This window comes from Ciona intestinalis, unplaced genomic scaffold, assembly GCF_000224145.3.
Source record: "Ciona intestinalis unplaced genomic scaffold, KH HT000103.2, whole genome shotgun sequence".
Classification (NCBI taxonomy): domain Eukaryota; kingdom Metazoa; phylum Chordata; class Ascidiacea; order Phlebobranchia; family Cionidae; genus Ciona; species Ciona intestinalis.
In genome coordinates, this window is record NW_004190425.2 from 236,780 (window position 1) to 250,813 (window position 14,034).

At 35.1% G+C, this 14,034-nt stretch overlaps 1 protein-coding gene and 1 non-coding gene across 4 annotated transcripts in view; both read right to left on the minus strand.

Annotated features, from left to right (window-relative positions):
• Positions 1–13,743, minus strand: part of LOC100179944 (integrin alpha-L) — a 25,932-nt gene extending 12,189 nt beyond the window's left edge. Inside the window, exons 1-21 of one of the 3 annotated variants that reach the window (XM_026838696.1) lie at positions 13,583–13,743; positions 13,006–13,183; positions 12,665–12,759; positions 12,189–12,346; positions 11,429–11,564; positions 10,743–10,885; positions 9,543–9,659; positions 9,092–9,228; positions 8,537–8,730; positions 7,829–7,899; positions 6,905–7,266; positions 6,711–6,853; positions 6,465–6,652; positions 5,855–5,993; positions 4,974–5,116; positions 4,804–4,920; positions 4,164–4,300; positions 3,264–3,454; positions 2,624–2,694; positions 1,330–1,480; positions 277–362 (exon numbers count right to left, since the gene is read on the minus strand). In XM_026838696.1, the coding sequence (XP_026694497.1) occupies positions 277–362; positions 1,330–1,480; positions 2,624–2,694; positions 3,264–3,454; positions 4,164–4,300; positions 4,804–4,920; positions 4,974–5,116; positions 5,855–5,993; positions 6,465–6,652; positions 6,711–6,853; positions 6,905–7,266; positions 7,829–7,899; positions 8,537–8,730; positions 9,092–9,228; positions 9,543–9,659; positions 10,743–10,885; positions 11,429–11,564; positions 12,189–12,346; positions 12,665–12,759; positions 13,006–13,183; positions 13,583–13,610 (2,985 nt within the window). In that variant the 5' untranslated portion in view covers positions 13,611–13,743. The remainder of the gene's footprint in view (positions 1–276; positions 363–1,329; positions 1,481–2,623; positions 2,695–3,263; positions 3,455–4,163; positions 4,301–4,803; positions 4,921–4,973; positions 5,117–5,854; positions 5,994–6,464; positions 6,653–6,710; positions 6,854–6,904; positions 7,267–7,828; positions 7,900–8,536; positions 8,731–9,091; positions 9,229–9,542; positions 9,660–10,742; positions 10,886–11,428; positions 11,565–12,188; positions 12,347–12,664; positions 12,760–13,005; positions 13,184–13,582) is intronic. The other 2 variants (XM_026838697.1, XM_026838698.1) reach the window with 2 other exon arrangements.
• LOC113475105 lies at positions 5,576–5,735 on the minus strand. Its single transcript, XR_003396850.1, has one exon. It is a non-coding gene; the product is annotated as a U1 spliceosomal RNA (small nuclear RNA).
• Positions 13,744–14,034: the final 291 nt, after the last annotated feature.

The following is a 14,034-nucleotide window of genomic DNA, read 5'->3' on the forward strand; positions in this document are numbered from 1 at the left end:
TAATTGTTTAAAACACGATCAGGATATTTAGATATTATGTGCTAAAGGTGTCCCATCTTCCCCCACCCTACTATATAACAATTGTCCATACAACTTATACTTTATTTAACCTGTTGTTTTGTTGTACTTTATTTTAACAACTTTTGTTCTGTCGCTAAATCCTACGTCTTTATTTAAAACATTCTAAATCTTCGCTACCGTAATTGAATAGACAAAAGCAGTTATTGTATTATATTATTATAACCGAGTTGAAAATATGCAATTTTAATAACTTACCCCTCCTTCCAACATATATCGGGGTGCACCACTTGCCACAAACTGTTTGCCGCTGCCATCGTACAAACCAGTAGACACAGAATATCCTGTAATTTATAAGAAGCTCGTTACTTCGTATTCAATATATAGTATGGGTGGGGGAAGACGGGACTTGGCGTAAGAGATGTCCTTTTTAAAAAAAATGTCTTGTGTGTTGTTATATTTCTTTGAAGTTTTAACAATTAATAACGGAATGATAGTACTAATTCGTGGTACCACCCAAAAATCGCCAATATGTTTTGATTTTGGAAATATTGGGCAATATCTGCCTAAGTGTCCAGTCTTCTCCCACTCTGCTATATAATTTGATTGTCATCGAAAACGTTAAGACGCGAATGTTCCAAACGTAAACTAAGGAGCAAATATATCACCTTTAAAACTATATACGGAAACGCATGAAGCAATGACGTCTGTTCGTGATAGGTATTATAGTATTGTAGAGTAAGATGGATACCGTTAGCACATAATATCCCATATTTTCCAAACGTGTTTTTAACATTAAATACTAAATAGCGCATCATTATAGTCGTAGGGATACGTTTTTTTATTTTTAAATATCCTTTGTTTACTGCAAGAATGTGACGGTATAAATACATACATCATCTTACCCCCTGCCACACGCCATGCAAAACAACGTCGTATGTTCATTTAACTCCAGGAATATTTACGTATTTCACCTTTTGTCACGTACATGCGTATCGACAATAGAACCGTGTATAATCATAACAACGATTGCGCACGAGACTCTGTGTCAGACGTCAATAAACAAAAGTCGACAATTTATGCACCGTTAGAGTGACCACCTAAGTCCTAAACAGTATCACTAGCTGACTAGCGGCAGTTAAGAAAATAAATCAATCAGAAACATTTTCTCGTAAAATTAACGAGATTTATAAAGTTCTAACTCTTAAAAATAAAAATACGTTTAAATAAACATGTCAATACTACCAATGAAGGCGATATTTCATGTAATAATCGTCATTTAGTAGCTTTATAAAGTAAAAATAAACGAACCTAAATAAGATTCCTTCGTTCGGTTTGGTAAGACACCTTGTACTTGAGTGAATGTTGGAATATCCGCTGTTGTGTCTGATGCAGAGTCGTACTTGGTGATGGTTCCTGCCCAGTCGTACGCACCTGGTGCACCAAGTATCAAACGACCTGACTGTGTATACAAAACAGCGTAAGTTGGCTTTATTTAGCTACAACAGACACATAAACATGCATATACATAAATCAACTTAAAAGACATATATAAACATAAAACATGGACAAAGACAAACACATATGGAGACTTGCTGCCTGAAAATACAAGAAAGCTGTTTAACTGCATGCAACAAGTAATGATAAAACGACGAAACGTTTCAATAACCTGCAAAATAAAAGAATGTTTAAATCATAACGTACAATTAACACGATGTTTTAAATTAAACTAACTGTTGCCTAATATTCACTATGTAATCACACGTTGATAAATAGCACCAATACAACCTTGTTATTGCAACGTTCGTTTCATATTGCTGCGAACTTAAAAGGTTTCGTCGTAAAACAAAAAGCTCAAATTGCTACTCGTTCTATTTTTCTCCGTGTGACCGGCGCCACAACAAAGAACAATGCTTTGTATTATGATCGAATAGAGTCGAGCCCGTTTCAACCGGAAATGATCTCACGCTCGCGCTGCTCATGCAATGCACATTCAACAGAAGAGAGAAAGGAAATGACGTAACTTGGGCTTTGACGCAAGTACGTATATGGACAACGTCATAAGAAAAGCAATTAGACTCGAAGATTTGTCTGATTGATATACACTGTCACTACACCGTCATAGGACCTACACTAAAACCAGACATGAAATGCTTTTACCTTTGAGTCAAAAGTAAATTATAGCTTTGTCAAACCTTTTGACGACGATAGATTAAGTTGCGTGTACACTATAGTGCGAATATTGGTTATATATATATATATTTATATACGTAGTAGGGTGGGGGGAAATGGGACACCTTTTCATTATATTTTCTCCTCAAATTTGGTAGTAATAAATAACATTCAAAAATTCTAAAATCGTATCCTCACAACTAACATAGACCGTTGTTACTTGATCAGAATATTAACGCAAAATGTTAGCTATAAAATTTAATAAATCACAAGCAAACATAACTATTTCTGAATTGATATACAGGACATTTTATGAATTCTGCCATTGTATAATTTTAAATCTACTGGTTCTTAATAAATTGCTGCCATATAACAAATATATTTGGAAAGAAATAGACTTTATAATATATAGACAGTGCATTAGTGGCGCCACCTTATCAAAACTTGTGGAAAAACCGGCTTGGCATTGCATTAACTCGTTAGTAACACCTGGAGCCGTCGAACCTAAAGTAAGAAAAAATAATAATAATAAATTTTATTTCTCGCTTTAATTACCGTAGTAAAGATTTAGAATATTTTTAAATAAAAAGATAATATATGGCAACAAAACAACAGTTGTTTAAATACTCTTTCAATTAAAAACTTATAGTAAGGTGGGAGAAGATGGGACATCTTTTCATTCTGTTTTCTAGTCCAACTTGGTAGTAAACAAATAACATTCGAATAATTATAAAACCGTAAGCTCACGACTCCCATGAACCGTTGTTAAATGTTTGAAATACCACTAGGTTTTTTGGATTTTATGTGGTAAAAGTGTCCCATCTTACTCCACTGTACTATATAATAATAAACATATGTGGATGTTTTGGTGGTTTGAGTAATAGAATAATAATTAATATAAAATAGTAATAGAATAATAATTTGAGTAATAGAATAATAATTAATATAAAATAGTAATAGAATAATAATTTGAGTAATAGAATAATAATTAATAAAAAGTTATTAATATAAAATAAAGTAAGTATACGAAGTAATAAAGTTCTTATTTAATCTAAACGCTTGTATTAATTCACCTTCCATAATTTGAATCCCACGTTGTAACTGAGACACCACACTGGATAGGTCATCAAAATTATCAACTGTAATGATTCGATCCTTTGAACCAGCAATTAACTCAAGTTGTTTTAACTTATATTGTCCAACACCCACAGCAAACGATTCAACACCTTGTGCTTCTGCATATGCTGTAGCTCCAGGAAGCTGCCTGGAAAATGAAATCAGTATATTAGTCAAAAAATATTTGCAATTGAGAAAATCGTATAGATCGTTTAGATTTTTAAAAATATTGCGTCTTTATACGAATGTATACAGTGTGTTTTCTTTATCTTACCTCGTCTCATTTGATAGTAAACAAATAATATTAACACAATTAAACTGTATCCCCTCTTTAAGGCCTTTGTTATTGGTAAAAGCACATTTTGTAAATATGGGATTTCGGGTTTAACTGTTTCCCATCTTACGTCACGATGTAAATAAATATCATTCTGTTAAACTATTGGTTATCCGACCGAAAAATACGACAATTGAATAATGTCAAACACATGTGTGTAGTTTTCACTTTTTCGTCGATAAATTCGTATATAGTAAAGGTGGGGGAAGATGAGACACCTTTTTTTATATCCTCGTCCCATTTGGTAGTAAACAATGGACGCTCAAAGAAAAAAAACGCACCCTTACGCCTCTTATGAGCCGTTGTTAAAAACACGATCAAATAATGTGCTAATAGTGTCTCATCTTACCCCACATTACTATCTCAAATTTAGCACAAAACGATTTTCTTTGAATGCCCGTATACTATAAACACGAATGCTTTATAAATACAACAACAGGATGTGTCGTCGGAAATACAACATTTTATTGCACGTCGCTTGTTTTGTCTGTAACTGATTGTACAAAATACACTGTATACTCACGTGGCATCGTCTGCGTTTCCGTCTGTTAGCAGAATCATTACTCTTCGAGCACTGGGGTAACGGCTCGTGCCCGAATTGAAATCTTCTTTAACTGTTTTGTTTATAGCGTGAGCTGTGTACGTTGTGTATTGCTGGTACTGTAATAATAACGTTGTGATGAACTTTGTGTGATGTAGTAAAATAATGATGTTACAGAATATAAGTTGGGGTAAGATGGTTTATGTTTTCTTTTCTTTTATCGTCTTATTTCGTAGTAAACAAAGAATGTTTACAAAATTATATAACCGTATCGTCATACCTCTACAGGAATGTTGTTATTTGTTACATGATCGAGAAAGTAGGATATTATGTGGCAATGGTATATATTAACCCTACTGATGCAAGCATCTACTAATACAAGCATTTAAATTTATCAAAGACTATATTACTTCATGTACTTACTTAAGTCTATATTAATGGCATTAGGAATTTTTTTCTATTACACAAACCACCCAAAGTATTTACATATGTTCATAACTATGTTTTTAACTGTAACCTAAGTGAGTTTTAACAACCGTTGCCACTCCATATTACTCTGTTCGGTGAAAAAAGGTCCGTATTAACCATAAGTTGCATAATTCGTCTTTTAAAACTAACTTACGTAAATTGCGTCCACGGCTTGGTCGAAGAGAGTTTTGTTTTTAAATTGACCCAAACTTATTTCAGTTTTCATGTACGGCTGATCCTCACGATTCGGATAAAAATAAGAGTATTGGACCTGTAAGCAAAAACGTAAAGCGTGACACAATTAACTTGCCACTAAATATTTACCACTCCAACTTGCACTTGCTGTTTGATTTCAAAACCGTTTGTCACTTCTTTAATCCAGACTTTTACTTTGTCAAAACTTTCGTTTCCGACCGAGTAAGAACCATCGACGACAAACATTAGATCTATGTCTCGTTCAAAACAACCTGGCAACGAACAAAATGAGAACAGTCTTGGCTAGGTTTTAAAGTCAAACTGTATTTTACTGATTCTTTTTGAATTGAAATTAATATTTTGATAACCAGTTATCTTTCTGGGGTAATACCCCAATCCTGGCCTAAATCCTAGGACCGATGGCGTGCCACGCCACAGGACCTCACCCACATAGAATGGAATAGAACTAATTCTCTTCTGTGATACTTCGGAATTGTACAATGAGATATTTGTTAACAAAAGTTTGATGTTTAAACATATAAGATTATAGGTGAGGACACTAATGTATTTTAGGCTTTACAATTTTAAAATGCTGCAGTCACGAACTGACGCAAATTGACACGGTAACGAAATTGTGTTTCGAAAATTTTGTTTTCGTAATTATTCTTATGTAAACTTTGTTTTGTATTTTTAAAAATCGTTATTCGGTTAAAGCATGTTTTAGCCAAACATTTTTTGTAGTGCGAACGCTAGCAGAAATTATACGACCGTGCAGTTTCCTACATTTGAAGTAATCGCAAGGGTCAGCTAAGCCGATGTGCAATGGCCTATAGTCTCACCTTGGACCCACTGCCTGCCTGATCGCAGTGAAGGCCTTCGTCAGGTAAGTTAAAAAATTTTATCACTGCATACAATGTTTTGTATTTTAAATCCAAATCACAGTTTACACGGTTTAATCAGAGCTTGTTGTATAAATAATTATAAAATCAAGTTAAAATATTTTAACCTACTGTCTCTGCATGGGACCCTCTTGTGCCACTTAGTGATCATGTTTGAATCGCCACGACCAGGAGTTGATTCCGAAACATAACAAGCACCTTCAGCTTTGTATGCAGCACCACAGTCGTGGATACGCAAGTGGGCACAAGTCTAAAATAGAAAAAAATGGACATGCCTCCAAAACAATACAGTGTATATTGTAGGGTGGGGGAAGATGGCACACCTTTCCGTTTAGTTTTCTCTTTTTATTTAAAGATCATTCAATGAATTATAAAACCGTCTTTGGATATTATGTGTTAAAGGTGTCCCATCTTCCCCCACTTTACTATATTATAGATATTTGTTTGTTTCTATTACAAGAATAAACTGTTGTTTCTGTTAGAAGTTTAACTTGATAATAATTAAACATAAAGGACTCGTTTGTCTGCTAGGTGTAGAGACCACGCTTATTTTCTTCCAATTAAATGTAAAAATGTTTTAGCTGTAAGCGTGTTTTAACAACTGTTGTTTGTCGCTATATTCTGTCTTTTCGTTTAATAAATTTTTAAATCTTCGCTACCTTAATCGACGAGAACCAATAAAGTTAATTATTATTATTATTATTAAAGCACGAATACTTACAACAAGTGTATTCTTGGTTTCGAGGGAATAACCATCCGGTGAGTAAAATGGTTCATGTGTAAGCGAAATGCCCAAGGCATCCCTATCACTGATTTCAAACCCGCTTAGATCTCGTTGAACACCCGCACGCATACTACAGTTGTGATAACGCGTACCAGAAATATTCTTAAAGTTTTTCTGCATGTTTTCTGAGAAAAGTATTTGTTTAGTAAAGTTGTTATCAAAATTCCTTTTACATCAGCATACCACAGTAATATAGCGCGCCCATGGCCGAAGTTGATGTCAGAGCAGCTCTTAGTGACGGTATTGGTTCGATTATTGCAGTTCCATCTTCCTTGTCTGTGTCTTTGTAAGTTTTGACCTCTTCTGTTGGGGCACCTGCAGCTAACCTGTAAAACCATTCTAAAATAACTTATTCCAAAGTAATAGAAATTACCGACTGTATCGTGTCTTCTGTTCCGTCGTTAATTACTTGCAGAAACAACTGGTAACCGAAATATGAAGTTCCTTTAAAACTTTGATGAGTCTCACCAAATGTATTGGCTTCAATTGCTCGCGTAAAACGATGGTCAGTTTTACCACTCGCTTCAATGTTAAATCCACTAACTACTAACAATACTTCACACACGAAACCAAACGCTGGCCATAATAACAACCTTCTGCCCATTACTGACCTTGCTACAAAACAGCAATGCAAGTTATCCCTGTGGAAAATATGAATTTGATTTTCAGGTTTGAAACCATCGTTTACCAAACGCCGGAGAGAAAGTTTGAATAGAAGAGGAAATGACGAAACTTCATTCTTATACAACATGAATGAATCGAAATGTGCTTCCATGTGAGTACGTTACGTTAAAAGAACTCCCGTATCGCACAGTACGCGGATGGAAGTGAAACATATAAACCCATGTTATTACTAAAACACGAGCATAAACCTATCTCCATTTTACTGGGTATGTCACATATATATTGTTGGAAAAAATGGGAACTTTTTAGCACACATAATACTGTGGGGGAATATGGGATACTTTTAACACATTATATTCAAATATCCTGATGAGTTTGAACAATAACGTTCAATGGGTATCATAAGGATACGGTTTTGTAATCATTATTTGTTTACTTCCAATGGGACGAGAAAAAAAGATTAAAAACGTGTCCCACATTCCCCCAAACTACTATATAACGTACTATATTTCCGAATGTCCCTTGAAAGAAAATAAAAAATGTTCTATCTTATTCAATCTACTACCAAAATAAAGGCAGTTTGCGGAGCAACGAATAAGTTTGTAGCGTCAATTTCGCCGAACGTAAAATAATCAGCTTCATGCACAACATGCATGAAGGAAATAAAACAAACTCACTTTACTTAATGTTGATGATGTACCAGCTTGACATTGTGTGAGATCGTTGTTGGTTTCATTGTTTGATGTACCTACGGTGGGTGAAATTGGGATGTAAACAAAATGCGATGATAATAGTACTGAAATATGAGCCGTTATTCTAGTTAATCTTGTACATATACAATATTTACTTGCACAAACATTATACCATATTGTAGGATAGGGGAAGACTGGACATCTTTAATACATTAATCTAAATATCCTGATCGTGTTTTAAACAATTAACAACGGTCTGTGGGAGTCGTAAGGATCCAGTTTAATGTTTCTTTTAATGTTCTTTGTTTACTACCAAATGGGACAAGAAAAAAAAACGGAACATGTGTATCATCTTACCCCACCTTACTATAATACATATGCATAAGCAGTAGACATTGTTTTTTTTTTATTGTACACCCCTACACCCTAAAGTGGATACTATACAAAACCATTTTTTATACTATGTAATATGGTAGGGTGGTAAAGATGGTCCATGTTTTTAATCATCAATTTTGGTCGCAAAATGACGTAAGTTTACCGACTTATTTACCAGTTTGCTCAAGCCTCTAAAAGAGAGTTAATAATTGTTAAAACAACGATTAGGAAATACGGGATTTTATACAAACGGTAGACATGTTACCCCGCAGTATTTTATATATGCTTAACTTGACTGAAAAAAAATGCTGTACTTACCGTCTAGTAATTGTATATCTCCTTGTAGTTGGTTCACTATTCCTAGCAATTCATTAAAGTCATTGACAGTAATAACTTTATCTGGTGAACCAGCTATCAAGACAAGTTCACTTAGGATAATCTTAGACCCAACCCCCACAGCAAAAGTTTCCACTCCTTCTTGCTTGGCTTCTGCTGCAGCAGACGACAAGTCTCTGAAATATATGTATATATTTAATTTCATAGAAATTGGGGTAACAGGTCAAGCTAGGTTTACATTCCATTGTTGGACATCACCCATATATAATATATTATCAGAGAAATAGTAGGGTGGGGAAAGGCTTGAAACCTTTAGCACATAATATCCAAATATCCTGATCGTGTTTCAAAAAACTAACAACGGTCTGTGAGAGTCTTGAGGGTCCAGTTTTATAACTCCTTGAAGCTTCTTTGTTTACTACCAAATGGGTCGAGAAAATAGAATGGAAAGGTGTTCCATTTTTTATTAGGAGAAAAGAAGATGGGACCATTTTCATCATTTAAAAGAAGTGTGTAATATGCCAAGCACCGTCTTACTCTTTGTCAGTACTCTGTCCGTCTGTAAGGAGAACCATAACTCGTCGGGAATCAGGATACCTGCTCATGTTTCCTTTGAAATCTTCGTTGACAGTTTTCCTTATAGCATAAGCAGTGAACGTACTCCGATCGTGGTACTACAAGAACGTTTTCAGTTAAAGCAAATAAGATATTAAATGAACAATGTACTACTATGGGGTAAAATGGGACACCGAACAATTAACAATGCCATTTTAGAGTGACGGGGCTACGATTTTATAATATTACTAAATATTTTTTGTTTACTACCAAATAGGTCGAAGAAATAAAATGAAAACATGTTTCATCTTTTTCCATCCAATCACACAACCAAAATATACACAATTTAGCCCCTAATGTCCTGGCCGGTACTAGTATTTAGTGTCGAACCAGACATATTCTGCCCAATTTGCCACAAACAATTTTTACTTACTTTTATTTTATCCACAGCTGCATCAAACAATATGTGGTCTTTGTATTCGCCCAAACGGATTTCCGTTTTTATAAAAGGTTGGACAACTTTCCGGTATTGGTAAGTGGAATATTGAACCTGTATGTGGTTATAGAAGGGGTTTAGTTTTAACAATGGCTCAATACATTGTAGGATAGGGTAAGTTGGGACTTTTTATTCTATTTTCTTGTCCCATTTAGTAATAAATAAGGAGTATGTACAGAATTATTTAACCGTAGCCTCGCGTCTCTAACAGAGCGTTGCAATTTGTTAAAAGTAAAAATGCGATCAGGAAATACGGGTATTATAATATAGATGCTATAATAGTATCCCGCAGTGGCATATTTTTAACCGTTACTTCACATATGTTGTAGTTGCTTCACACATAATCTAGCATATTAAAGTTTCAGTTAATCGTCAGTAAAAAGAATAACATAAAATATTTCATTTTTTGCTTAATGTTAGAAAAAAGTAGCGTCGATTCGTCGATCCTATTATTTAAAAAAACAACACGCTATGGATATAAATTTGTACTGGGAAAGAGCGTCAGTAAAAACGAATCACGGAAGGCGTGGTGGTTAGGTCAGTTAAAGTATAGACTGGACCATGTGTGTGTGAACTCGGTTCTCAAGACTCATGTTCGTGATCATTAGAATCTTAGATACGTAATTCAATGCTTGTAATCGTCCCAAGGACCTATAACGATATTTTACTGAACCAAGTTGACAATGCGCTGTATTCCAATCAATTAAAAACGACACTAGACCAAATTATTCAATGTCATATTAACCACTGGCCAATTAAGATTCGTGGGCGCGCTTCAGAATTACGTCATGTAATAACATTCGATAATTTACAAGTGTGCGGCTGTATCAGTTTATTGTGGACTATTGCTGGGATTTTTTTGCAGTAGATTTGTTTTTCCATCGTGACCCAATCATAGGTTTAATACTGTTTAAAGCGGACTATGGGTTGTGTCTTTATGCACACTTTCGTTTCTATTAGAAGTTTAACTTAATTAAGCAGAAACGGCTCGTTTGTCTGCTAGGTGTAGCGACCATGCTTATTTTCTTCAAACTAAATGTAAATATTGTTTAAAATATTTCAAAATCTTTGCTACCGTAATCGAAGAAACCAATAAAAGGTATTATTGCAACCCACAGCATGCCAAACATGACTTACAACTCCGACTTGCACCGAGCTTGAAATATCAAATCCACTTGTCACTTGTTGTATCCAATGTTTGACGACTTCAAAACTTTCGTTCCCGACAGAGCGGGAGCCATCAACCACAAACATAAAGTCGATCATTTTCCTGTAACATTCTGAAAACAATAATAATTGGTACAGTGGGGTAAGATGGGATACTGTTCGCACCTAAACGCGTATTTGTTGGTCAGATTTGAACGATTAACGACGCTACTTTAGTCACAAAACTACAGGTATAAATTCTGGAAATACTCTTCGTTTACTATAAAAAACGACAGGGACAATGAAAACATGTCCCATCTTACCCCACCCCAATTAAAGATGTTGTCCTGACGCTTTATAGCGGAAAACTTTACTGATCTGTACCAAATAAATGCATGACGGTAACGCGCCAATTACAGCCTAAAACTACGGTCCCTTTACATGTCTCACTGCAGTAGCTCATCTATACAGAATAGAAATATATGCATTCCACTTTGGTGTACGTATTTACGTTTCATACATTTCGTTTCGGCTTACGAGTTTTTACTTATGTAACTTTGTAGGTATAATTAAGCCATAAGGGACCCCTGTTAGGTGTCTTATCCAAGAACAAATACCCCGAAACTCATAGCAGCGCTGAGCCTCGAATCCTGTTACGTTAAATAAATGTTTCTCACCTCGTTTACATGGCGATAATTGTTTCCATTTTGGTCGATTAAGGACGTTGAGCTCCGAAGTTGTATTTGTGACGTAACAAACCCCTTCTGTCTTGTAGGCATCTTTACAGTTCCTTGTCCACATATTATTGCAAACCTAAAGTAACCATTTATACTACATAAGGTTTACTTCACCCAAAACTTAACGAATCGCTTATAAGTTTAAGTTGTAGGCTATTGTTGACTGAATTATGAATAATTTTTCAACGGCTGATTTCGAATAAAAAACGTACAGTATTTCCGACGTTTCGTAAGCGGTTAAATGATTATTACAATATGTTGGGTAGCAGAAGTAACAGAATATGAATTATGAATGAATCACCTAGGCAAGGCAAAAGTTGTTATACCACAAGATGTTTTATTTTATATCCGTTTTCGAGTTACCACGTACGTAAACTTGTAGATATATTTTTACTTTTTTGTTAATATCCTACAGTTTGGGCAACCCTTAAGTCGAGTTAATTGGAGCAATGATCGTTAAACGTGTTTCCTACATACCAATTTGATGGGATAATGAGTTTAACTGATATAGACCTGCATTATGGTTTATAGAGACTACGCTTATTTTCTTCCAATTAAACGTAAACATGTTTTTAACTGTAAACGTGTTTTAACAACTGTTGTTTTGTCGCTATATCCTGTCTTTTCGTTTAAAATATTTCTAAATCTTCGCTTCCGTAATCAAAGAAACAATTAAAACTATTATTTTACTGAATCTTACAACGAGATTACTTTGACCTTCGTCCCAACTCGCCCCCACCATCGACATAGTGAGTGCTTGAAGTGGATTCCCAGCAACAGATGTTTCTTGGGAGGTGGATACGATGGAACAATTCTTTCGATGAACAAAAGTGACTCCGTTATCAAGATTTAAATCACCTGCGATGTTGCAAACCTATATTACTTTGCTTTAACATTAAAAAAAAAATTAGACCAAATGCATTTTTTGGACATCCAGTTTTAGGTAACTCAAGCAAGCAAAATATGCCACAGTGGTTACCGCGCCTGGCTCTTGCCAAGCTGTTACAAGGCTTGTCGCTGCTTCTATCATGGGCGTATTGGCACGACACAAAGCTACAAATGTGACTGGCACGAGGGGTATGAAACAGAACGCCTGTTTTATAATGACTGTCGTTTTATAATGACTTACCCGCCACGCCATGATAAGGTAAGTGACATTAATTCAATGTTTCTTACCGCATCTGTAGAGATTCCCGGTCGACCTTTCACGATAAGCAAGTTGTTTATCATTAATGGTTTGTATTTTATCAAAGGGAGAGCCGACGAACAACCTGTTGTAAAGTAGCGGTTTTAGTAATGTTATATACACATAAAGTGCTGATACTGTTTCGAATCCAGTTTGGCGTCCAAGCTTTTCAAGATAAGGTTTCAATGGTATCAATATTCGACTGGGATATTCACAATAGTAAGCACAAGAAAAATTGCTGATTAAATATAATTAAGTGTGTATTTATTACCATTATCACCATACATTTATAACCATACGTTACTTAGTATATAATACGTGTTGCGCTTACTCCTGTGCATGGTTGCTTGTGCTAAGTAGAGAAACGGTGTAGCCGAAATAAATGGACGATTGTCTCACACCGAAACCTGAGAAATCTCTTTGAACTACTTCCTCATCTAAGTTAAACCCATATACATGAAGTGAATACAAAAACACAAAACACGTCACTGAAAACTCAAACATATTTCCTGATGTAGTAATACAAGAAAGACTTAGTTAAAACGGTCCTACAATACAGGTATATACTATCAACATTACAACCCGTCATACGTTTAGCCTGGGGGCCCCTTCTTGGTTCCGCACTGAGGAAACCTATTCAGTAGTTCCTTTCATATTCCGATTCTTTTAAGGCTGGGAAATTTATAAAAAGTTTGTGTTCGTTTGACGTCATTATATGGTGCTTTCCTTTTTTCAGATACGTCACGATTAAGTTTTAAATTATGGTATACGTTATCGGGTTATGGAAATCGGTATTAAAAGATTCTGATCATACAAAAGTAACACCATTGTGCTATGGCCACAGTAAGTCGTATTCTACGCAATAATATATTGTTTGCACTATACCAATATAACCTATGATTGCTTACCTTTTTTCATTTTGTGGGAAGTTTTCATCTTCAGATATCTAAACTAGTACTTTCACACACAACACAAAACAACATGCGGCATGTACAGTGGTATGCAGAGCCACTGTATTGGTTGGTATATATTATATATAGTAGGGTGGGGGGGAAACCTTTAGCACATAATATACAAATATCCTGATCGTGTTTTAAATCAAATAACAACAGTCTACGGGAGTCGTACGAATAAGGTTTTATAATTCTTTGAGCGTTCTTTGTTTACTACTAAACGGGGCAAGAAAATAGAGGTAAAATGTGTCCCATCTTTCCCCACCTTACTGTATATTCTCCAAGTACATTGTATCACATTAAAGGCGAGTTGCTCTAGGCTTTGCACGCCACTCAATATCATGCAAACATTAACAAAAAACATGCAATGATGATGTAACAAGAATGAAACATATTTTACCGGGCGT